We start from the raw sequence: 24,503 nt of genomic DNA, 5'->3' as shown, positions 1-24,503 counted from the left end.
TTTGAACTGCATTACTGCACTAGAAATATGAAAAATGAGAGCTTTTAGCGCACAAAAATGGCCAATTTTATGTGTACCTCGTAGCCACGTTAAGGCATCTCTCTTATACGAGGTCCTACGTTTGACCTACCTCACTGAGAATAAACGTCTCCATCTGAACGGGTACATGTGAAACCTCTTCTTGGACTCAAATTCTCTCTCTATGTGGAGGGGTATTGGACCTACTATAATTAAAACACCTGAAGCTAGGAGGCGGGGAGTGCACGATCAGAAGGCTAGAGAATACATTTCAAAAACCTGACCTGCACATCCAAACATAGACTCTGGGTTCAGCACCTGTTCACACTCAGTCTATGTTTGGATGTGCAGGTCAGGTTTTTGAAATGTATTCTCTAGCCTTCTGATCGTGCACTCCCCGCCTCCTAGCTTCAGGTGTTTTAATTATAGTAGGTCCAATACCCCTCCACATAGAGAGAGAATTTGAGTCCAAGAAGAGGTTTCACATGTACCCGTTCAGATGGAGACGTTTATTCTCAGTGAGGTAGGTCAAACGTAGGACCTCGTATAAGAGAGATGCCTTAACGTGGCTACGAGGTACACATAAAATTGGCCATTTTTGTGCGCTAAAAGCTCTCATTTTTCATATTTCTAGTGCAGTAATGCAGTTCAAATTTCGTTTTTTCAAGTTTGCATGTTTTGGCGCTGCAGTGTGCTGCCCTATTTATTTAACTATATACGAGTTGGCGACTCTGGGTTCAGCACCTGTTCACACTCAGTCTATGTTTGGATGTGCAGGTCAGGTTTTTGAAAGGTATGGCTTTTTGGTCACAATTCTTCCATGAAGACCACATCTGAACAAACTTCTTCAAACATTAGATGTGTGCAGCTGGGACCCATTGGTTGCTGCCTGTTGTGCTCTGAACTGATGTCACTGCTGGACATCTTCCAATCTCAAAGAGGAGTACACATGATGTGTCTACCATCAGCTGCACAAAGTCTCCTTAGATGACTATTATAGCTACAGTCCTCAACGTTGCCCATCTTTTTGTGCTTCTTTAGAAAAGCTTGAAGAGCACGTCTTTAAACTCCCATCGGCTTTGATATCTTTGTCTGGAAGAGACCCTTCTGTTATGTCTTGTTGCTGTGCATGGTGTATTACTCACCCTGCGACATTTTTTATTAATCAGATGCGTAACCACTTGTATGCAAAATATTGTGTCATGCACCAATGAATACATAAATCATCCCAAATAAAAAGTGCAAAAAGGACAGTGTATAAAATTATTTTTATTGAAAATAAAATAAAGTATAAAAAAACTAATATAATCATCAAATATATCTGATAAACATGGGCACAATATAATAGTATGAACAGACGCCAACCAAATATTACAAAAAGTACAAAATAATATATAGACCTCCACAATAATATGGTATATACCAGCACTATTCCAAAAATAATAAAAAGAAAATTAATAACAGCCACTCAAAGTGCATAGTGCAATAATTGTGCAAATTGTGCAAAATTTGTGCCCAAACATTTTATTTATTTTTTTTTTAAAACCTGTGCAATAATGCAGCAAAAATACAAAAAAAGCACCAAAAGAATTGTGTAAACAAATGTTAAATAATATGTACACATATGAAATTGTGATAGACCAAAGTGCAATGTGCTATAAAGAGTGCCAAAAATTGCAAAGCCAGGCCAATATTGCACAATATAAATAGTTAATTCAATTGCACATGGGCCCATACAAGTATAACTATTGCTGTAATAAGAAAAGTGCTAAGTAGAACAATAAAGTGCAGGAAGTGCCGGTAGCTAATAGATCACTAACACATTACCATAACAAAGTGGATAAAATAGGTAAAATCCAGTAATATTGGAGGCTCCACATACCTACATGTGCTCAGGACCCTACGCGCGTTTTGGCGCTTGCCTTCTGTCCCACCTTGACAGAATGCAGCATAAGTGCTGCACAAGGTGGCTCTTTTAGCTAAAAATGCCTGGAGGGGTGACAGCTTCTTAATAAATATGTTGAAGAGAATAGGTCCCAACACCGACCCCTGCGGTACCCCACTGGTCACAGCGACCCAGTTAGAGACTATACCATTTATAACCACCCTCTGCTTTCTATCACTAAGCCAGTTACTAACCCATTTACACATGTTCCTGTCATGCGCTGCTTACAAGCATACAGCTGCTGCGGGCACTGGAACAAGATGTTGCTAGGCAGCACAGGAAGGCAAGTGTAATGGTTTATTTTTCTTTATGTTTTTTAATGGGGGCCATGCAGACAAGGATAGGGATGAGGAGCCATGCAGACAAGGATGGGGATAAGGAGCCATGCAGACAAGGATAGGGATGAGGAGCCATGCAGACAAGGATAGGGATGAGGAGCCATGCATACAAGGATAGGGATGAGGAGCCATGCATACAAGGATAGGGATGAGGAGCCATGCAGACAAGGATAGGGATGAGGAGCCATGCAGACAAGGATAGGGATGAGGAGCACGTAGACATGGATAGGGATGAGGAGCACGTAGACAAGGATAGGGATGAAGAGCCACGCAACAAGGATAGGGATGAGGAGCCATGCAGACAAGGATAGGGATGAGGAGCACGTAGACAAGGATAGGGATGAAGAGCCATGCATACCAAGATAGGAATGAGGGGACAATGTATATCTGGCTTATACGCTTATACTCGAATCAATAAGTTTTCCTAGTTTTTTGTGGTAAAATTAGGTGCCTCGGCAATGACTGTTTCAACCTACATATTAAAATGATGACAATTATCACCTGATTGGTATAATTTGTTACTCACATACTTGACTACAATTTACAAAATCCCTGACTTTGAGCAAGTGTATCTAGAAGATTTGATGTGGTTTTTGAAGGCAAAGGGTGGTCACACCAACTATAGATTTGTATCTTGTTCATTCACTTTGCATTTTGTTAATTAATCAAAAAATAAACCATTTACATTTCTATTTTTGAAAGCATTCTAACATTTCAGCATTTGTTCCACATCTCCTAAAACTGCCAAAAGGTTTCCCAGCATTTGGACCTCCGTCAATCTTGGGTTGGAATCACACATGCCATTTTAATGCAAATTTTTAAGCCAAACGCAACAGCGAACTCAAGAAAGAAATTCAAGTTTTCTTCTCTTTATACTTTTCCTTCCATTTGGATTCACAATTCTAAATAAAAATAGCATGTCTGTTTCAGCCTTACATTTGTAACGCCAATGGATGGGTGATACATGTTTGTAGCTGGAATAACGTGTCAAATATTTGGTTGGCGTTCCCCTTTAATGTTATATGGTATACATGGCTTCAAATGCAGATTTCCCAAAGGAATACATAATAGCATCTGGAAAATGATGAATACTTACCACAATTTCCTTCAAGTCTTTGTCTTGCAGTGACTGGAGAGGATCGATGACGTTCTGCTTGACATTGATATCAAGAGAGTCCTTCACTTCTGACATTTGTTTCATGCTTTCTCCGACATCCAGCAAAGCGCTGCCTGGTAGAAGCAGAACGTTTATTGACCAACTGCAGACTGCTGACAAGCCTCGCAAGAGTAATGGCATGTGGGTATTTACATAGTGAAGAATTAAAACGGTGACTCACCAGGTTGATAAAGACTAATGTCACTGAATCTATCTCCTGTACTACACTGCTACACAGGTTGGTGCTATGTAGATAATACATGACCTGGGCTCAGCTTTTCCTTATTAATTATCAAATATTCCCAATATTAAATATTGGATGCACACAGCTACCATACCTCCTATTCTGCAATATAACCACATCAGAACTCTGCCAAATAAACTACAATTTAGTTGTGGGTGAAGTGTTTAAAAAAATATTTATCCATAAGAAAAATACTACTAGTTCCATCTACAAATACTAACTTTAACTCCTTAACTGCCAGAAGTTTGATGACAATTTTCAAACTTCTTGCAGATATAGAGAACATCAGAAATGTAAAAAAAAAAAAAAAGTACCCTAGTCCTCGTTATTTTCTGATATTAAACCTCTCGCATTTTATACTGAATCTAAAAATAAGGTTTCATAATGTGTTAAGTTCATGTATGCCACTTATGCCCGGATGTGCAGATCGCAATTGATCAATGCTAAAGAGAATTGAAATCTCCAAAATCAAGAAGTCAATGAATATTCAAATCATGGAGTAGATAAATGGCCTGCAATGAGGAACAACTGGTCAACAGCATTTTTGGTGCCAAAGATATTTCATCGAATTTAGGGTAACTTTGGGGCGCTGATTCTGAATATGTCATCAGTTTTGCCAGATTGGCTCAAGTTTTTGAGATTTTTCGTAAGATGTGTAAAAAAAAGACGTAATTTGCTACACGCGCATTAACTTTATTGATATTGTCATGAATACAATAAATTTAACAAAGTAAATGTTGATTTTAGTTTATTTTAACTAGTTTTAGAAAGTAATCTTCAAAAATGAACAAGACATGAAAGATAGGAGACATTTAATCGCTGGAAAAGCGCTTTTTATATGATTTTCTTCTATGTGAGCTATTCGGGCAGTCACGCTGTAGATTCCAGCAGTAATCAGCCATCATATGTCTGTCCCATCTGCCTTGGTACCTTTCCTCCATCACCATAATATCCTGATGAAATCTCTCCCCTTGTTCTTCGCTAAAATCTCCAAGGTTTTCTGGAAATCTGTCCAAGTGACTGTGAAGATAATGCAATTTAATGCTCATGTGTACACCCAGATTTCTAAATCTCAATAGCATGTTTTGTACCAGTTCTTCATAATTGTCTGCCTTTTGATTTCCCAAGAAGTTCTTCACTACCAACACAAAACTACACCATGCAGCAGCTTCAATGTCATTCATTTCCTTAGGAAAATTTGAATCTTTAATGAGTTTCCGAATTTGAGGACCATCAAAGATTCCTGCCTTCAGTTTTTCGCTACTAAGACCAGGGAAAGATCTGCAGATGTACATGAAGCAATTACCATCTTTGTCTAATGCCTTGACGAACTGCTTCATTAATCCTAACTTTATGTGAAGTGGTGGTAGAATGATTTTTTCCCTGTCCACCAAAGGTTCGTTCACTATGTTTGATGCTCCTTCTGTCAAGGTGTCCCTTGAAGGCCAATTCAGTTTCTCCCAGTGCTGATGTTTTGCTCTACTATCCCACATGCAGATGAAGCAAGGATACTTTGTGTATCCACTTTGCTGTCCAAGTAAAAAGTTGACCATTTTTAAATCAACACATATCAGCCACGAATGTTCATGGTAGCACAGTTTCTCCAAGACCATTTTGACATTTTTGTATTGTTCTGCAAGTTTAGTTGAGTGAGCTACTGGAAGAGATGCACACTGATTGCCATTGTTCAACAAAACACATTTCAAACTCCTTTTAGAACTATCTATGAAAAGCCTCCAGTCTTCAGGACGATATACTTGTAAACCCATTTGCAGCATCAGGCCAGGAATATCCTTACAATATACAAGTAGGTCATCTTCACAGAAAAATTCTTCAGAAAAAAGTGCTTCTTCTCTGGTCCTGTAAGATGTAATTTTAGTTCCAGGCGTCAGACAATTTTTTTCACTTAGCCTTGAAGCTAAAAGTTCGGATGCACTTTTTGAGAGGTTGAGGTCTCTTATTAGATCGTTGAGCTCTCCTTGGGTAAATTGCGTAGGTGTTCTGAAACTTCCTTCATATTCTAGTTCACTTCCAGAACTGATGTTTAGCTCCATACCCTGCATTTCATCATCATCAGGTGGGGGAAGGTCAGGTAACATGGTAAACACAGGTACAGGCACATCTTCACAATGAGGGACAGGCCTTCTTGCAGATTCCATGTTAGGATACTCCCATTTTCGTTTCTTATGCTTATTGAATCCTTGCACTTGCACTGCACAGAAATAACAGTCATCATGATGATTTTTTTGCTCTCTCCACACCATTGGAACACCAAATTTGAAGCTTTTTCTTTGTCCTTTGCTCCATTTTCGTAATAATTCGATACATGCTTTGCACACTATGTGTGGTGCCCAAAACTTGTCTTGGTCCCCAAGCATAACCCCAAAATAGGCAAAATACACTTTTTTTTACGAAGTCTGTTATGTTTCTTCTATGTTTTGGCAGTGTGTATTCACCACAAATGTAACAGAATGAGTCTGGATCGTTAAGACAACTTCTTCTTGATGAGTTCATGCTTTTCACTGGAAAACAGACAACAACAAAAAGTTAGTGCAAAAATCAAGCTATGAACAAACTTTTAGAACACTAATTAACACAAAACTATATTGAGAACTGCTCAGTTCAAGTACTAATCCAAAGAAATTAATGAGATGATGCGTCGCATTTACCAACAAGTGCTATAAATAAGATACCAAAAATCTCAAAAACTTGAGCCAATCTGGCAAAACTGATAGCATATTCAGAATCAGCACCCCAAAAATACCCCAAATTCATTAAAATATTTTGGACACCAGAAAAAAAAAATTTTTTTGTTGACCTAATTAAAGAGGTTTTCTACTACATTCTACAAAGCCGCCACCGATTTAAACATTTCATCACACATCACAGGCCAGTATAGAGCAACGGCCAAAGAGTGAGCGTTCAGCGATAGCGCCACTCACAGGCTCAGATGACTACAAAAATACTTCTATACAAGTTCTAAATCGATGGGGCATTATACATTATAGAATGTAGTTGACAACCCTTTAAAAAAAAAAAGGCTTAGTAATTGGTTTTATACTATTAACAAATACTGATGTGATCACTGTAAGGTTTTATGAAGGAAAGATAATACTTGTAGGCAATATATTCCCTTCCTCTACAAGACAGAACCAATGAGTAAACCTTGCCATTCTTGTTTTACCAGTGAGAGGAGCCTGTCAGCCATTATATATCTCACATTGGTAACGCCCCCTTTCATTTACAATAACTCTGGAGGCAGGTTCTTGTACAGATCAGTGTCCGGCCCATAGATCTTAACAGCTCCTTTACATATAAACATGGATTTCTCTGGACTTAGACATCGGATCGCAGATATCAATGTATCATTTTATTCAACCTTTATTTAACCTTGAACAATCAAGACTCCAATGCCAATAAGATGATCTCAAAGAGTCTTCTTGCCGGATCCCAGCAATCAGCTCTAGTCTGTAGGGAATCCTGGCCGTAAAGATTCAATACAAAATAGACAAAAGTCGGCCAATCGTGCTGATGTTGGTGGGACCAGACAATTATCTTATGTGTATGGGGCAGTTGGAACTTCAAAGCCCGATCAATGGGTTATGAGGAATCCCACTCTCCCCCTTAAAAACACAAAACGCTTGGCCAACCTAAGCACTCATGTGTAAGGCTGAGTGTGGAGAGGGCGATATCTGCCAAAAGAACATTCATCAGACATTTGGTTCAGTCGTTAGCACTGCAGCCTTGCAGTGCTTGTATGTTCTCCCCGTGTTTGCATGGTTTTCTTCCGTGTTCTCCGGTTTCCTCCCATACTCCAAAGACCTACTGATAGGGAATGTAGATCGTGAGCCCCAATGGGGACAGTGATGATAATGTCTCTAAAGTGCTGTGGTATTAATGGTGGTGACATGAATAAAATAAATAAACATTTATTCCATGCGTGTGCCCAGCTAAGGTGTTAAATTTCCTTGCAGCGCCACCGCAGGTGAAATAAAGCATTACATAATGTTCATTCAAATATGTTCTCTATGTAATGTACCTTAAGGGCCCCTTCTCACTTGTGCGAGACTCGGATGAGTCTCGCACGGCAATACCCCGGCACTGCTGCCGGCACAGAGGAGCGGAGCGTGCGGCTGCATGCATTCCTATGCGGCCGCACGCTCCGATCTGAGTGCCGGGTGCAGAGCCGGGTTTTAAACATGCGAGACTCATCCGAGTTTCTTGCAAGTGAGAAGGAGCCCTAAGTTAGATCCGCTAAAGAAAGAAGGGCTCTTTGTACCTGCTCTCTGCTCCTGGTAGGAGATGGGGATCCTCAATAGGGGACTTCTTTTATTAACCCAGAAAATCTTATTTAAACAAGACACAAAGCACCACAATGTACCCACTCACCAAATTCTGATTCTACCCCCAGTTCTCGCCCATACCGCAGCATCGATTCTCCTAGTAACCCTTCTGTCTGAGGGTAACCTGTAGCTTTTACTTGTCCTCTGATTTTTGACATGGTGTTGATCATTCCTAGTCTGGCTCGATAAGCTGAAAAAAGAAGTTAAATTAGTACAATAATTTTTAGACTGGTAATCTCCAGCATAACACATAATGTCAATATAATAGTGGCCATCTTATCCCACTCCCCAAAAAACTGAGCTAGTGGACGAGCCTTGTCCCTTGTCACACTTGTTGTTTATTATTTTTTTTTAATATATTGTGTTATAAAAACAGGCCCTGGACTGATACAAATAGCAAAAATAACAAAAAGGCTAAATTATATGTTACTTAGAGGAGAGTCTGAAATGGTAACTGACTATAATACATCTCAGAGTACAGGCTCAGGTCTAATGGGGCGGGTGGTTAAACATTACCTGGATTTGGCTGTAAATATTCGGTGGTTTTGGTCAGCAGTTCAGCAACCACCTTGTTGGTGATATCAATTTTCTAAAACACAAATGTAACAACAAAATGTACTTGCGCCATTCAGGTTTACAAAAATATAAATACTGAAATAAAGGTGGTATGCGAGCGTGAATCCTCCTAGTGCTGGATGACCGGCTCCGTGCTGCAGGATCGTGAGATCGTGAGATGGAGGTAGCGCCTTAGTTCCCGCAAAGCAGCTCTGCTGGACGAGCGCCGGGGGTAGGCAGGAACCGCCAACTTCTAGCATGCCCCGGCCGGAAGCAACGCCGAAGCAGTGGCGGAGTGTGGAAGGGGCGTGGTGAGTAGTGTGACGTCACATGGCTAATGGGCGGGCGCGTATGAGGATTATGCAATCCAACACGTTTCGAATTGGGCGTGCAAAAAGGGGGATAACAAAAAAACATAAATGAATAAAAACTACAACAATTTTATTAATATAGTAAATTAAAATAGTAAATTAAAATAAATCCTTATCTAAAAGGAGTGGTTGCTTGAACCTAATCCGACAATGCAACAATTGTAATTATAAAATCCTACAAATTTTAATAAATAGCAGATTTTGTAATAAATATGCCGAGATGGGGTTCAAGCAACCAGTTTTTATTCATTTATGTTTTTTTGTTATCCCCCTTTTTGCACGCCCAATTAAGCTCAGGGGCATTAAACATTAAATATTGCATCTTGTATACTCAATTACAAACATCATATAGCCCATCAGATCGCGCAGCTCTTATTCTATTTGTCCCACATTTTTTTCTTCTCCACACAGCTCCATGCGCCCCGAATCCAGGCTTTTCTTTCTTGCACCAAGTATGCTGCATTTAACCCTTTTACCGCCTATGAGTTTAGGTATTTAGGCGAGTTTCTTCTGAAGGTTCTAATATAGGCCTCTCCTCTATTTAGTACACTAATTATGCTGCATTCAAATCCATGTACCATCCACTAGTCTCACTAATCAGGGATGTCGGCAAGTTTTTTCTTAAGGAGGCGGGCGGGTAACTGCTATATAAGGGGAGGGCTCCATGGGGAACTCCAACCCTGACGAAGAAGGATCGCATCCTTCAAAACGCGTTGGATTGGATAATCCTCATACGCGCCTGCCCATTAGCCGTGTGACGTCACACTACTCGCCACGCCCCTTCCACACTCCACCACTGCTTCGGCGTTGCGTCCGGCCGGGGCACGCTAGAAGTTGGCGGTTCCTGCCTATCCCCGGCGCTCATCCAGCAGAGCTGCTTTGCGGGAACTAAGGCGCTCCCTCCATCTCACGATCCTGCAGCACGGAGCCGGTCATCCAGCACTAGGAGGATTCACGCTCGCAAACCACCTTTATTTCAGCATCTAGTAAGTGCACAATTACATTTATTATGAGCCTCCTATATGTACAAGGTATTGCCCTCATGCACAACTCCAAGTGCAACTGTAGGAACCCACATCAGCGCAGGTGATTTATCACTCATTTCGCCATTTCTACATTACTTACAGGGTGGTACACAGACCCTGTATTATCACCAGCAGCTGTACTTGTCTTCCTATTTTTCCCCCTTCTCTTCCCTTTTCTCTCCATTTCCCGAGCTCCAGTGTATTGATTTTTTCAAAAATATAAATAATTCTTAATAATACATTGTTAGCCTGGATGCACACATGAACTTTTTACTGGAGTTTTTTGGATGTTTATAAATAGGAAGGGAAATTATTCCCATTTGGATCCTGCATCATAAACTGCATGTGTGAATTCAGCCTATATATCAATATTGGAAATGAGTAAAGACATCGGACGTCACAGAAACATACATGGACTTGTATCTGCCACAAGTCAAGAGCGTTCCCTATATGAGGTGACGTTTACATTTTTATCTTATGAAATCATGGGCCTTAAAGGGGTTTTCCGGTCCAAATTGATAAGTCTGCAGTCACTCGGTGTGAACGCAGACTTATAAATCACCGCAATGTATGCACTGTGCGCTACGAGGATTTGCTGGTTTCTAACCCGGGACCGGACATTACGTACATGTTATGCATATTCCCAGCCAGTGAGCGCAACCTCGCTCCATACAACTGTACTGAACCGAGGCAGCGGCTGGCCAGTGGGCTAGGCAAACTAAAGGCCACGGCCTTGCTCCATACAAGTCTATGGGGAAAGGCAGTGCCCACCGAATGGACAATGGCCAGGAGTATTTATAACTCATACATACCCTCCTGCTCAGAAACTGGCAAATCCCTTCAACACACAGTGCATTCGCTGGGGGGATTCATAAGTCTGCATTCCCACACAGTGTCTGCAGACTTATCGATTTGGACCACACAACAACCCTTTAAACAGTTTCTTATGCTCTGCCCATCCCTGGATCTGATCTGTGGACACTTTTAATTAGCAAACCACTGATCAAATGGTAAGGCCACGGTCACACATTCAGTATTTGGTGAGTTTTTTACCTCAGTATCTGTAAGCCAAAACCAGAAGTGGGTGATAAATACAGAAGTGGTGACGGGTTTCTATTATACTTTTCCTCTGATTGTTCCTCTCCTGGTTTTAGCTTACAGATACTGAGGAAAAAAACTCTCCAAATACTCAAAGTGTGACCGTGGCCTAATACGGCAGGTGCCTGTGAGCATGTGCAGTAGGATGATTCGGCTGTGACCTGAATAAAGCAGTATGTGGGTCAGGTTATCTCCAGGTCACAGCGGTAAATCATCCTTCTGCACATGCTCACAGGCACCCGTCCTATTAACATCCTATCTTGCTATCTAAAGGTATTTAACAATTTATTCTATTAAATTTCTTTTTTCTAATTCTAATTTCTTTTCATACAAGCATAACGAAGAGAATCTTACCCTTTCCATTTCTTGAAAATCATGATCGAGTTTTGTTCCTTCCGCTCCACTAATTTTCTCACTTAAAAGCTGAAAGTAGAAATAGAAATCACACAATTATTGCACAGAAGACTCTGGCATTAACCCTGCTCCATGAAATGTGTTGCTCATATGCACATTTACGATTTTACACAATTCTACAGAAATAACATTATGTTTGCTACATAGGCAATCATTCGCTTCTATCATATGAACACATCGCATTGGTGTTTCTAAACCCAGGAGGCCTCGATAATGAGGAGGACACGGTAGTTGGTGAGCAGAACTGTTCATATGCAGATCGCTCCTGCTGCAGCAGCATTTATCTTACTGCAATGCCAGGTTTAAATGCAATCCATCAGCAGGTTCTCGCCATGTAATCTTACAGCAGCATGATGTAGGGACGGAGACCCAGATTCCAGCGATGTGTCACTTAGCTTACTGAGTGCAGCAGTTGTGATAGAATCACAGTTTTATCTGCTGCAGATCTAGCAGACCTCGGAATGCTAGTGTAACCCCACCCCTGATTGTGTACACTGCATATTGACAGAAAGCTGCAAATCAGTCGTGGGGTTGGACTAGGAGGCACCAGACACCTTGTTCTATAGTGATAATCTTCTGCTGATAAAACACTCATTTTATTGAAACAGCAAAACACAGCCAAGTAAGTGATACATCGCTGGAAGCAGGGTCTCCACCCCTACATCATACTGCTCTCAGATTACATACAAAACCCTGCTGCCAGTTTCCCTTTTAACAACACAATTGCTTCATGTCTTTATCACATGCTTATATTGGGTTCACTTTCATTTTGGAATTGACTTCAACCATTGGAGTGGCTCGGGTATCACCATGTCCTGGAGGAGAAGCCCAAGAAGAAAAAGCCATAGATCAGCGTGATACAAGGATTCTTCATATCGTGAGCAGCAGGACCTATTCTCCGGTCAAAACAAAACATCCTGAGACTACTGCACATTATAGTTTCTTCTGGCATGTGTTCTAGTGCGACATTTTCCTTCAGAAACAGTCCCGCTCCTGCCTGTGGGCTGCCTGTGATCTTGCAGCTCTAAAACAGAGCATTTTATTCTAATCTCATACCACCCCTTTAATTATTGTATGTTCCTTGATTACCTGACAGTGCTACAACGGTTAGCCAAATTAAGACACAAAAAAATGTATATTTTAATCAATAGATCTTGGAATAATAATAAGTTAGGCTGCCGTCACACTAGCAGTATTTGGTCAGTATTTTACATCAGCATTTGTAAGCCAAAACCAGGAGTGGGTGATAAATGCAGACGTGGTGCATATGTTTCTATTACACTTTTCCTCTATTTGTTCCACTCCTGGTTTTGGCTACAAATACTGATGTAAAATACTGACCAAATACTGCTAGTGTGACGGCAGCCTAATACAATTGGATGTGTTAAAATAATGTTCCCAGGGCCGTATTTGGAGTTTATGCTGCACTAGGAAGTTTAAGTGGCCACGGCCCCTACTGATAAATCAGCCTTAGGCCTCATTCACACGTCAGTATGTCTTTTTATCAGTATTTGTATGCCAAAAAATAGAAGTGTCTCCAAAAAATAAAGATTATTATTGTTATTATTATAAAACACAGAACAGGTGTCAATCTTTCATTTATAGTTTTTCTCTGTAAGTTCCACTCATGGCTTTCATATATACCGTAAGTACTGATGTGTGACCGAGTCCTAGAGCTAGGGTCACACAACTGTATTTCTCCCATCCAAGAAAATCGGTCTGATTGTGCCGATCAAACTCTGATTAGTCTCTGATCAGACTTTGATCAGATTTTCTCGGATGTGGAGAATAAAATTCTTCCCTTCTCTCGGTCTGAAAATCAGCCCGTACTTTTGCGACAGACCTATAGACATGAATGGTTGAGTGTGATCCGAGAATCGGATGCGAATTGGGCATGCTGGGGTTTATTTCCTCTGACCGACTCGGGTCAAGGAAGAAAACTGGACAACAAACAGCCCTATAGAATAACATGGGGAGGAGTGCTATTCGTCAAAATGATTTATACAGACGCGTGGGCGAGCCCTAAGGGTATGTGCACTTGATATCTATTTCAGATAGATTCACGCTGAACCCCGTCTGCAAAAGCACTAAATAAATGCTAAACAGAATGAACATATGCAATGTGAAAAAGACTCGCACATATGTTTAGTCTTTTTAGCTTCTTTTAACAGCTTCAGGTTTCCAAAGACGTAAAGTGGTAAAATAAGTAACCTAATTTATTTCATACAATTTAAAGAAAAAAAGAAAAAAAAACTGAAAGGCAAAAAAAAGTTGCTTCAGTGCAAAAATTCCTGTGTGTCCTGAAGTGTATTCAGTCTGAAAACTTGAACTTTCAGACATCTAAAAGACATTGTGCACACATACCCTAAGGCTGGCCCTACACATGACATGGCCGTCGGCTGAACTATGCTTCAGCCAATCATTCAGCCGGCAGCCTTTCAGCCGACACTCCCATACACAGGAGTGCTCGCTCAGTCAATTACATCTACATCAACAGAACCACTGTCAGTACACGACTATACCACCAGAACCACTACCAATAGATGACTACATCACCAGAACCACCAGCAATAGGCTACTATATGACCAGAACCACCGTCAGTACACAACTACATCACCAAAACCACCATCAGTACATGAATATTAACCAGAACTGGTTAGAACTAGTACAGAACCAGAACTAAAATCACTACATGACTACATCATCAGAACCACTATCAGTGCATAAATAAAACACCAGAATAACCATCAGTGCATGAATACATCACCAGATCAATCATCTGTATATGAATACAGCACCAAGCTTAGTACAGTACAGTGATCAATTGCAATTCTATATCAACCCCATATACAACTCTTCCCAGTATGTCCTTAGCAACGGGAATTGATGTTCCCACTTATCATCAGACTATACAGGAACAAAAGTATTGTAGATGCAAGCAGTAGATTATTACTGTTATTTGCTGCGTTTTTCTTGTCTCTTGTGCATGTTGATAAAGTTTAGTGCCCTTCCCCCCAAAAAAAAGCATGATACAACTTGCTTAGGTTTTTGCATCAAAACCTGATACCTGTGTTTTTTGCTGCGTTTTTGCACTTGCTTTCTATCAAAAACACTGAAAGAAGTGACATGCAGCAGTTTTCAAAAACGCAGCAGTTCTCCAAATCAGATTTCTGAAATCTCATAACATTTGCTGGTACTATAAAAAGCAGCTAAAAATTTGCATTAAAACAAATGCAGCAGAAACACAACGTGTGAACAATGTCTTAGACTAGGATAGAATTCTACCACAGGGAATAAAGTGGAATAATAGGGAAAAAAATGTCTTCAGTTACCAATCCTTTCCCCCACAAGGTGTCCTCTAGCTCTGATCCCCTCCCCCACAGACATTGTACATTTCGCTAAATGGTAGGTTTGGTCAAGAAATGTCACCTGTAGTTATGGAACAGACACTGAACAGGTTTTCTAAGGTGAAGAGGAAAAATGTTTAATTAGAAACCTGTTACTAAGCGATTCACAGCGTGTACACAAGGGATGATGTAGTGCACCCATGTAATAAGAGACAGCTCGGCTCACACCTAAATAGAGGATAAAGAAAGGAGCCGATGAAACCAAGAAAAGCTATTGTGAGAAGCGATGATTCATAGAAAACAGAACAAATGTAGGAATGCTAGTAACTAAGGACCTATAAAATATATTTCTTAAAGGGGCAGTCCACTATTGGACATTCCCTAATAGCTCCAGGAAGTGGCATGAATTATATTTTAAAAAATCCTATACGTGTCTCTCATACTGGTTCTTCTTCTACGCTCTCAACCCTGTGCACCCCCACTGGTCCCCTGAAAAAAGCAAAGTCAAGTGACCGATGCAGTAATTATTCAGAGGCAGCTGATCGGCTGCAGCCTGCACAATTTAGTCTGAGCGGTAGAAACATTGTTCTTTTCCTTGGATTTGTGAAGGCTGCAATCAAACAATGGCCGCTGATTGGTTGCAGTCCAGACCCCAAGTGGGGGCACAGGATGAGAATGGAGGGCACTGCTGGTCCTGTGGCAACTTTCCCACCTTGAGCTCTTGGTGCGTTTGACGCTGTGTGTTATTGCTGCATCAAATGCGCAGCGTCTTACAGTTCCGGCAAAGTGGATGGGACGTACAGAGGTCTCCTGCCCGCTGTGCTTCTTCTTATCACAGCGTAATGTGACCTGCGGTGCGGGTTTCAAATTCGCAGCACGTCAATTTCTCTTATAGGTACGCAATTTTCTGTCCGGATTTCCCCCACAGACTTGCATTAGATGCAGAAAATCTGCAGCAAAAAACACACATGCGTTTTTAGTGCATTTTCATGGTGGAAACGCTTCAAAGACGCACGTAACCCGCATCTAAGTATGTAAATAACGTTTTGTCAAAGCAAAAAAAACAGGAAATATAAAAAACAACGCAGTTTTATTTAAGCGTGTTCACATCGGGGCACCTCACTGTATCGTATTTTATTATTGTGATTTTTATACTTTTGTTGTTAAACCTGTAAATAAGAGAAGAAAAGAATTTGCCATATAAGAAACTAGATGAATAAGAAACCAACTTCAGAATAAATTCACGGCACGATGCAATAAATGTATTATCTGTGACGGCAGACATGCGTGAAACCTCTTTAATATATGTATTCAGGTCCATCCTTTTACATGCACACTATTTCTAGTCAGCAGTTTGTGCCACTATGACAATTTACCTTCCTGTGCCATGGACCCGCTGATACTGTAAAGCTTGTATAAATTGTAATCTGCATATATCTACTGGGTTATTGTTTGTCATATTGCACGATTGTCACATCCTGTCCTTATATACACAGCGACATTGTGATAAAGACCCTTGGTGGGGTCGAAACGTCTTATGTGTCTTCCCAGCCTGGTGCAGGGCTACAATTTTGTTTCTGGTGTCCTTCGACAGCTCTTTGGTCTTCACCATAGTGGAGTTTGGAGTCAGACTGTTTGAGGTTGTGGACAGGTGTTTTTTTATACTGATAACAAGTTCAAACATGTGCCATTACTACAGGTAATGAGTGGAGGACAGAGGATCCTCTTAAAGAGGAAGTTACAGGTCTGTGAGAGCCAGAAATCTTATTTCCACCATAATTTGCAAAATAAATCTTGCCAAATCAGACAAGGTGATTTTCTGGATTTGTTGTCTCATTTTGACTCTCATTGTTGTGGACTATCTATGACAGTGGTCCCCAGGTCCAGGCCGCCAACAGTGCAGGTTTTCAGGATTTCCTTAGTATTGCACAGGGGTTGGAATCATCACCTGTGCAGATGATCACATTACCACCGATGCAATACTAAAGAAATCCTGAAAACCTGCACTGTTGGCGGCCCTCGAGGCCTGGAGTTGGGGACCCCTGATCTATGATGTCAATTACAGGCCTCCCTCATCTTTTTAAGTTGGAGAACTTGCACGATTATTGGCTGACTGACTAAATACTTTTCTTCCCCACTGTATCTATGTAACTATGTAGAATGTACATTAGGAAAATGCTTGAATTGCAATTCCCTATAATATTATTTTACAAGTAAGTTCCTCTTATTTTTTTCTTTGTAAAGTTCTAGTTATAAGTCCAATCTCTGCATCTAAAAAGTGCAAAACCCTCCTGAAACACTCGCACGATTAATTTGTATTGTGTATTTTTTATGGGGCCTAAGGGAAGCCATAACGATCGGCGCCTGCTGGTAACAAGTGCAGTTATTTGTCTCTATAAAAAAGCGGATTACCAGTGATGAAAGGGCTAATACTTGGGCCCGGCATCAGTAATAGCCCCTATAGTAACCATGATGACTGTTCGGAGGTCATAAACAAGTGTGATAAAGAAGATTCGATAACAGAAGGGCGCGCTGCCACGACGACGTTGAGCTTGACCACCCACGTAATGTACCCACCTTGGTGTAATTTGGAGGTTCTAGCAGGGAAAGGGGTTGTCTGCTTTAGACACCCCCAGGGCATGGGATGGTAACAGAGGGGGGTCCCCAGCACAGGATTCCCTTCTGTTACCCCCTACAAAGACCTGCTCTCCTTTGGGAGTTCATGGACGGATCTATGACGTTAATGGGTGATAAATTGGGATGGGGAAGAGGAAGGGGGAATATTTATGCTATTAAGGGTCATCCATAACCAACAATCCTTATCACCAAGTGTCCGACTTCTTGAGACTCTGACCTGGATCTGTAAGAGAGAAATTATCCTGTAGATCCACCTGGGAATCAGATCAGCCACATTAGTTGTAGCTGCCAGTGTGGTGGCAGGTATCGCAGCCAGATCTCTCCATATCCGGCTTATCACATTTATAGTCTATATTTGTTATGTCGTGCTTTGTAAATCTGGTAAAATGGACAAATTGTAAAATTCTGCCGTTCCATCTGTTATATCGGCACTAACTCAAGCCCAGGGGAAGGGTGATCCTCCAGCCATGGTTCCCTAGAGGTTTCCTCCACAGGGGTTTTTCCTCTCCTGAGTGCTGGGGGTGACTCTTCGTGAGAAGGGGGTTGTGCTATTTTCAGTGTCATGTGAATATAAATAAAGTTGAGAATGTTTGACATCTAATTGCAATGCTCCGTGTAGTTATTTTGTGTTCTGCCTGATTCATGTTTGGGAGTCAGGTCCATCAGACATCACTGGGTCATATGTCTGGACATCTGCCAGCTGCAGCACCTGTGAGTGTGCGCCCATACTGTGAGTCCTTACTCCGAGGATATTACAGGATTACCGTTGGCTTCCTCGCCTCATTCACACAGTGAGTATTTGGGGCAGTAATTTACATCAGTATTTGGCAGCTAAAAACCAGAGGAGCAAACACAGTGATTCCGTTATTATTTCTCTGTCACCTCTTCTGTGTTTTGGATCCTCTCCTGGCGTCTGGTAAATACTGATGTAAAATATCTCCATGTAAAAGTGTCCTAAATCCTCCCTGACTGATCAGATGGTGTGAGGGGCAGTGAAGCAGCTGAGGCTGGAGGCGTTAAAGGAGTTTTCTGGTTTCAAAACCCCCTGTCCCCTAATTGTGGTTATACAGATAAACTGTCCTCTCCTCACCCTCCCCAGGACATACGGCAGCATATGATCACCTGTATGATAACAGCCTCCCTATCCACACCTCACATCGGAGTGTGACACCCTCTGATTTAAAGAATGACACAACAGAAAAAGCACGTTAAAAACACAAGGAAAATACTCAAGTAACCGAAGGTAAATAATAGGTGCAGCATTGGTGCAGAAATTCTGCATCATCAAAAAAGCACCAAAAGCTCATAATGGGAATGTCACTGGACAAATGAGGGTTTGTTTTACTTAACTGACTGTATGTATTATGTGCTAAGTACACACAATCTATGCTATACATAATCTATGTAATATACAGTCTATACATTATACACAATCTATGCTACGTACAATCTATGCTACACAGTGGTTTGCGAAAGTATTCACCCCCATGGCTTTTTACCTCGTTTGTTACATTACAACCTTTATTTAACCCGTTAGTGACGGTGCCAATCTGCAGCTTAATGACCAGGCCAATTTTATTATTATTATTATTTATTTATATAGCACCATTGATTCCATGGTGCTGTACATGAGAAGGGGTTACATTCAAATTACAGATATCACTTACAGTAAGCAAAACTAACCATTACACACTGATACAGAGGGATGAGGACCCTGCCCTTGCGGGCTTACATTCTTCAGCAGGGGTCCCCAAACTACGGCCCGCGGGCCGCATCCGGTCCCCGGAGGCCTTTTACCCGGCCCCCGCCACAATTCACATGTTCCTCTCGCTTCTGAGCGCCTGGCGCTATGCAGAAGCGAGAGTTCGGCGCTCATCTTCCAGAGTCTGGAATCCAGACTGAGACTCCAGACCTAGATGAGCACGTCGCACGTAGTGACGCGCGACGTGCGCATCTAGGCCTGACAGACGAACAGCGAGGAGCGCGCCGAGGAGACAGGAGGACCAGCCGCGCTGTCTGAGTGATACCGGAGCCGCGAGAGACGTCCCATGTATATGACAGGCTCCGAGAGGCAGCAGGTTAGTGACACCTGTCATGGAGGAGCCCCATTCTGGCACCGAGTAGTGTCATTATTAGGAAACAGGCTGCAGTAGCTCTGTGAGGGCACTGTGTGGCTCAGGGGAAGCGCCTGGACCAGAGGGGGCTGGGAAGTTACCACTGGTTTAGGGTTAGCTCCTCACTGCTGCCAGGACCTGGATTGGTGAATGATACCGTCTGCCATACATCAGCCACAGAGAGCAGTGGCCAGGAGCTGGCCAGTGGGGGAGGGTGGGGAGGGCTCCTCATGGGGGTCGTCCCCCTGCGCTATCTTACAATGGTGGGGCCTCCTGTGCTATACCAGAATCGGGGTCCCCTGCGCTATCTTAGAATGGTGGGGCCCCCTGTGCTGTATTAGAATGGTGGGGCCCCCTGTGCTGTATTAGAATGGTGGGGCCCCCTGTGCTGTATTAGAATGGTGGGCGCTATGCAGAAGCGAGAGTTCGGCGCTCATCTTCAGAGTCTGGAATCCAGACTGAGACTCCAGTCCAGACCTAGATGAGCATGTCGCACGTAGTGACGCGCGACATGCGCATCTAGGCCTGACAGACGAACAGCGAGGAGCGCGGGCAGCGCGGGAGCGGCTACGCTACAGTGCACTGCTAGGTAATGTATAGTTTTCTTTGTTTTTTAAGCGGGGATGGGGGGGTTGGGAGAGAGCATGGGAGCTGGACCTATATGGGGTAAGACAGAGCATGGAGCTATATGGGGTAAGACAGAGCATGGACCTATATGGGGTAAGACAGAACATGGAGCTGGACCTATATGGGGGAAGACAGAGCATGGAGCTGGAGCTATATGGGGGAAGACAGAACATGGAGCTGGACCTATATGGGGGAAGACAGAGCATGGAGCTGGAGCTATATGGGGGAAGACAGAACATGGAGCTGGACCTATATGGGGGAAGACAGAGCATGGAGCTGGAGCTATATGGGGTAAGACAGAGCATGGAGCTGGACCTATATGGGGGAAGACAGAGCATGGAGCTGGAGCTATATGGGGGAAGACAGAACATGGAGCTGGACCTATATGGGGGAAGACAGAGCATGGAGCTGGAGCTATATGGGGTAAGACAGAACATGGAGCTGGAGCTATATGGGGGAAGACAGAGCATGGAGCTGGAGCTATATGGGGGAAGACAGAACATGGAGCTGGAGCTATATTGGGGAAGACAGAGCATGGAACTGGAGCTATATGGGGTAAGACAGAGCATGGAGCTGGAGCTATATGGGGGAAGACAGAACATGGAGCTGGACCTATATGGGGTAAGACAGAGCATGGAGCTGGAGCTATATTGGGGAAGACAGAACATGGAGCTGGAGCTATATGGGGTAAGACAGAGCATGGAGCTGGAGCTATATGGGGGAAGACAGAACATGGAGCTGGACCTATATGGGGTAAGACAGAGCATGGAGCTGGAGCTATATGGGGTAAGACAGAGCATGGAGCTGGACCTATATGGGGGAAGACAGAGCATGGAGCTGGAGCTATATGGGGTAAGACAGAACATGGAGCTGGACCTATATGGGGGAAGACAGAGCATGGAGCTGGAGCTATATGGGGTAAGACAGAGCATGGAGCTGGACCTATATGGGGGAAGACAGAGCATGGAGCTGGAGCTATATGGGGTAAGACAGAACATGGAGCTGGACCTATATGGGGGAAGACAGAGCATGGAGCTGGAGCTATATGGGGGAAGACAGAGCATGTAGATGGACCTATATGGGGGAAGACAGAGCATGGAGCTGGACCTATATGGGGGAAGACAGAGCATGGAGCTGGAGCTATATGGGGGAAGACAGAACATGGAGCTGGAGCTATATGGGGGAAGACAGAACATGGAGCTGGAGCTATATGGGGGAAGACAGAGCATGGAGCTGGAGCTATATGGGGGAAGACAGAGCATGGAGCTGGAGCTATATGGGGGAAGACAGAGCATGGAGCTGGAGCTATATTGGGGAAGACAGAACATGGAGCTGGAGCTATATGGGGGAAGACAGAACATGGAGCTGGAGCTATTTGGGGTAAGACAGAACATGGAGCTGGAGCTATATGGGGTAAGACAGAGCATGGAGCTGGAGCTATATGGGGTAAGACAGAGCATGGAGCTGGAGCTATATGGGGGAAGACAGAGCATGGAGCCGGACCTATATGGGGGAAGACAGAGCATGGAACTGGACCTATATGGGGGAAGACAGAGCATGGAGCTGGAGCTATATGGGGGAAGACAGAACATGGAGCTGGAGCTATATGGGGGAAGACAGAGCATGGAGCTGGACCTATATGGGGGAAGACAGAGCATGGAGCTGGAGCTATATGGGGGAAGACAGAACATGGAGCTGGAGCTATATGGGGTAAGACAGAACATGGAGCTGGAGCTATATGGGGTAAGACAGAGCATGGAGCTGGAGCTATATGGGGTAAGACAGAGCATGGAGCTGGAGCTATATGGGGGAAGACAGAGCATGGAGCCGGACCTATATGGGGGAAGACAGAGCATGGAACTGGACCTATATGGGGGAAGACAGAGCATGGAGCTGGACCTATATGGGGGAAGACAGAGCATGGAGCTGGACCTATATGGGGGAAGACAGAGCATGGAGCTGGAGCTATATGGGGGAAGACAGAGCATGGAGCTGGACCTATATGGGGGAAGACAGAGCATGGAGCTGGAGCTATATGGGGGAAGACAGAGCATGGAGCCGGACCTATATGGGGGAAGACAGAGCATGGAACTGGACCTATATGGGGGAAGACAGAGCATGGAGCTGGACCTATATGGGGGAAGACAGAGCATGGAGCTGGAGCTATATTGGGGAAGACAGAGCATGGAGCTGGACCTATATGGGGGAAGACAGAACATGGAGCTGGAGCTATATTGGGGAAGACAGAGCATGGAGCTGGAGCTATATTGGGGAAGACAGAGCATGGAGCTGGACCTATATGGGGGAAGACAGAGCATGGAGCTGGACCTATATGGGGGAAGACAGAACATGGAGCTGGAGCTATATGGGGGAAGACAGAACATGGAGCTGGAGCTATATTGGGGAAGACAGAGCATGGAGCTGGATCTATATGGGGGAAGACAGAGCATGGAGCTGGAGCTATATGGGGGAAGACAGAGCATGGAGCTGGACCTATATGGGGGAAGACAGAGCATGGAGCTGGAGCTATATGGGGGAAGACAGAGCATGGAGCTGGAGCTATATGGGGGAAGACAGAACATGGAGCTGGAGCTATATTGGGGAAGACAGAGCATGGAGCTGGAGCTATATTGGGGAAGACAGAGCATGGAGCTGGATCTATATGGGGGAAGACAGAGCATGGAGCTGGAGCTATATGGGGGAAGACAGAGCATGGAGCTGGAGCTATATGGGGGAAGACAGAGCATGGAGCTGGAGCTATATGGGGGAAGACAGAGCATGGAGCTGGACCTATATGGGGGTGATTGTTGGTATATTGTTTTTGTAGGGCTGTATATATATCTATTGGTATTTTACTAATAGCAATTTGGAATCCCTAGGACACAATGACGTCAAGAAAGAGACATTGACCACCTCATCAGTCAAAAGCAGGCCCATAGTTCCCATTGAAATAATGGTGAGTTTGTTGATTTAAATTTACTAGTTCTTTATTTTGAATATTGTATTTGTTCCCTGTATGTTTTTTTTTACTTTAAAATTAGATATGTGTAGTGTACATAGGGATTTTCACAGTTTTTTTTATAGTCCGGCCCTCCAACGGTCTGAGGGACAGTGAACTGGCCCCCTGTGTAAAAAGTTTGGGGACCCCTGTTCTACAGGATTATGGGGAAGGAGACAATAGGAGACAAATCTGACCACTGTCACTTTATTAGGTTATAACTCTGGAATGCTTTAACGGATCCCGCTGATTCTGAGACTGTTTATTTTGTGACATATTGTACTTCATGTTAGTGGTAAAATTAATTTGATATTATTTGCTTTTATTTATGAAAAAAATGGAAATATGGTGAAAATTTTTAACATTTTGCAAGTTTCACATTTTGTGTTTTTATGCCCTTAAATCAGAGAGTGGTGTCACAGAAAATAGTTAATAAATAACATTTCTCACTTGTCTACTTTACATCAGCACAATTTTGGAAACAAATTTTTTTTTTTTTTTATTAGGAAGTTATAAGGGTTAAAAGTTGACCAGTGATATCTCATTTTTACAACAGAATTTACAAAACCATTTTTTAGGGACCATCTAACATTTAAAGTCACTTTGAGGGGCCTGTATGGCAGAAAATACCCAAAAGTGACACCATTCTAAAAACTGCACCCCTCAAGTTGCTCAAAACCACATTCAATAAGTTTAGTAACCCTTTAAGTGCTTCACAGGAACTGAAGCAATGTGGAAGGAAAAAAATGAACATTCAACTTTTTTTTTTTCAAACATTTTACTTCAGAACCAATTTTTTTATTTTCACAAGTGTAAAAAGAGAAAAATGAACGACAAAAGTTGTGCAATTTCTCCTGAATACGCCGATACCCCATATGTGGGGGGTAAACCACTGTTTGGGCGCACGGCAGAGCTTGGAAGAGAAGGAGCACCGTTTGACTTTTTCAATGCAGAATTGGCTGGAATTGAGATACTTTTGCCCCCAAATTTTTACTTTCACAAGGGTGACAGGAGAAATTAGACCCCCAAAGTTGCTGTGCAAATTGTCCTGAGTACGCCGATACCCCATATGTGGAGGGAACCTACTGAATGGGCACACGACAAAGCTCGGAAGGGAAGAAGCGCCGTTAGACTTTTTCAATGCAGAATTGGCTGGAATTGAGATTGGATGCCATGTCGCGTTTGGAGAGCCCCTGATGTACCTAAACAGTGGAAACCCCCCACAATTGACACCATTTTGGAAACTAGACCCCTTAAGGAACTTATCTAGAT

At 42.8% G+C, this 24,503-nt stretch overlaps 1 protein-coding gene across 2 annotated transcripts in view; it reads right to left on the bottom strand.

Annotated features, from left to right (window-relative positions):
- The window catches only part of SH3GL3 (SH3 domain containing GRB2 like 3, endophilin A3), a 149,826-nt gene that overhangs the window by 20,892 nt on the left and 104,431 nt on the right, over positions 1-24,503 (bottom strand). For both annotated transcript variants that reach the window (XM_069766098.1, XM_069766097.1), the window contains exons 2-5: positions 11,448-11,516; positions 8,561-8,633; positions 8,091-8,234; positions 3,398-3,531 (exon numbers count right to left, since the gene is read on the bottom strand). In XM_069766098.1, the coding sequence (XP_069622199.1) occupies positions 3,398-3,531; positions 8,091-8,234; positions 8,561-8,633; positions 11,448-11,516 (420 nt within the window). The remainder of the gene's footprint in view (positions 1-3,397; positions 3,532-8,090; positions 8,235-8,560; positions 8,634-11,447; positions 11,517-24,503) is intronic.

The sequence above is a fragment of the Ranitomeya imitator genome, chromosome 4 (assembly GCF_032444005.1).
Source record: "Ranitomeya imitator isolate aRanImi1 chromosome 4, aRanImi1.pri, whole genome shotgun sequence".
In the NCBI taxonomy this organism is placed as follows: domain Eukaryota; kingdom Metazoa; phylum Chordata; class Amphibia; order Anura; family Dendrobatidae; genus Ranitomeya; species Ranitomeya imitator.
Note: the sequence above shows the minus strand (reverse complement) of the source record. Positions and strands in the feature narration are given on the sequence as shown.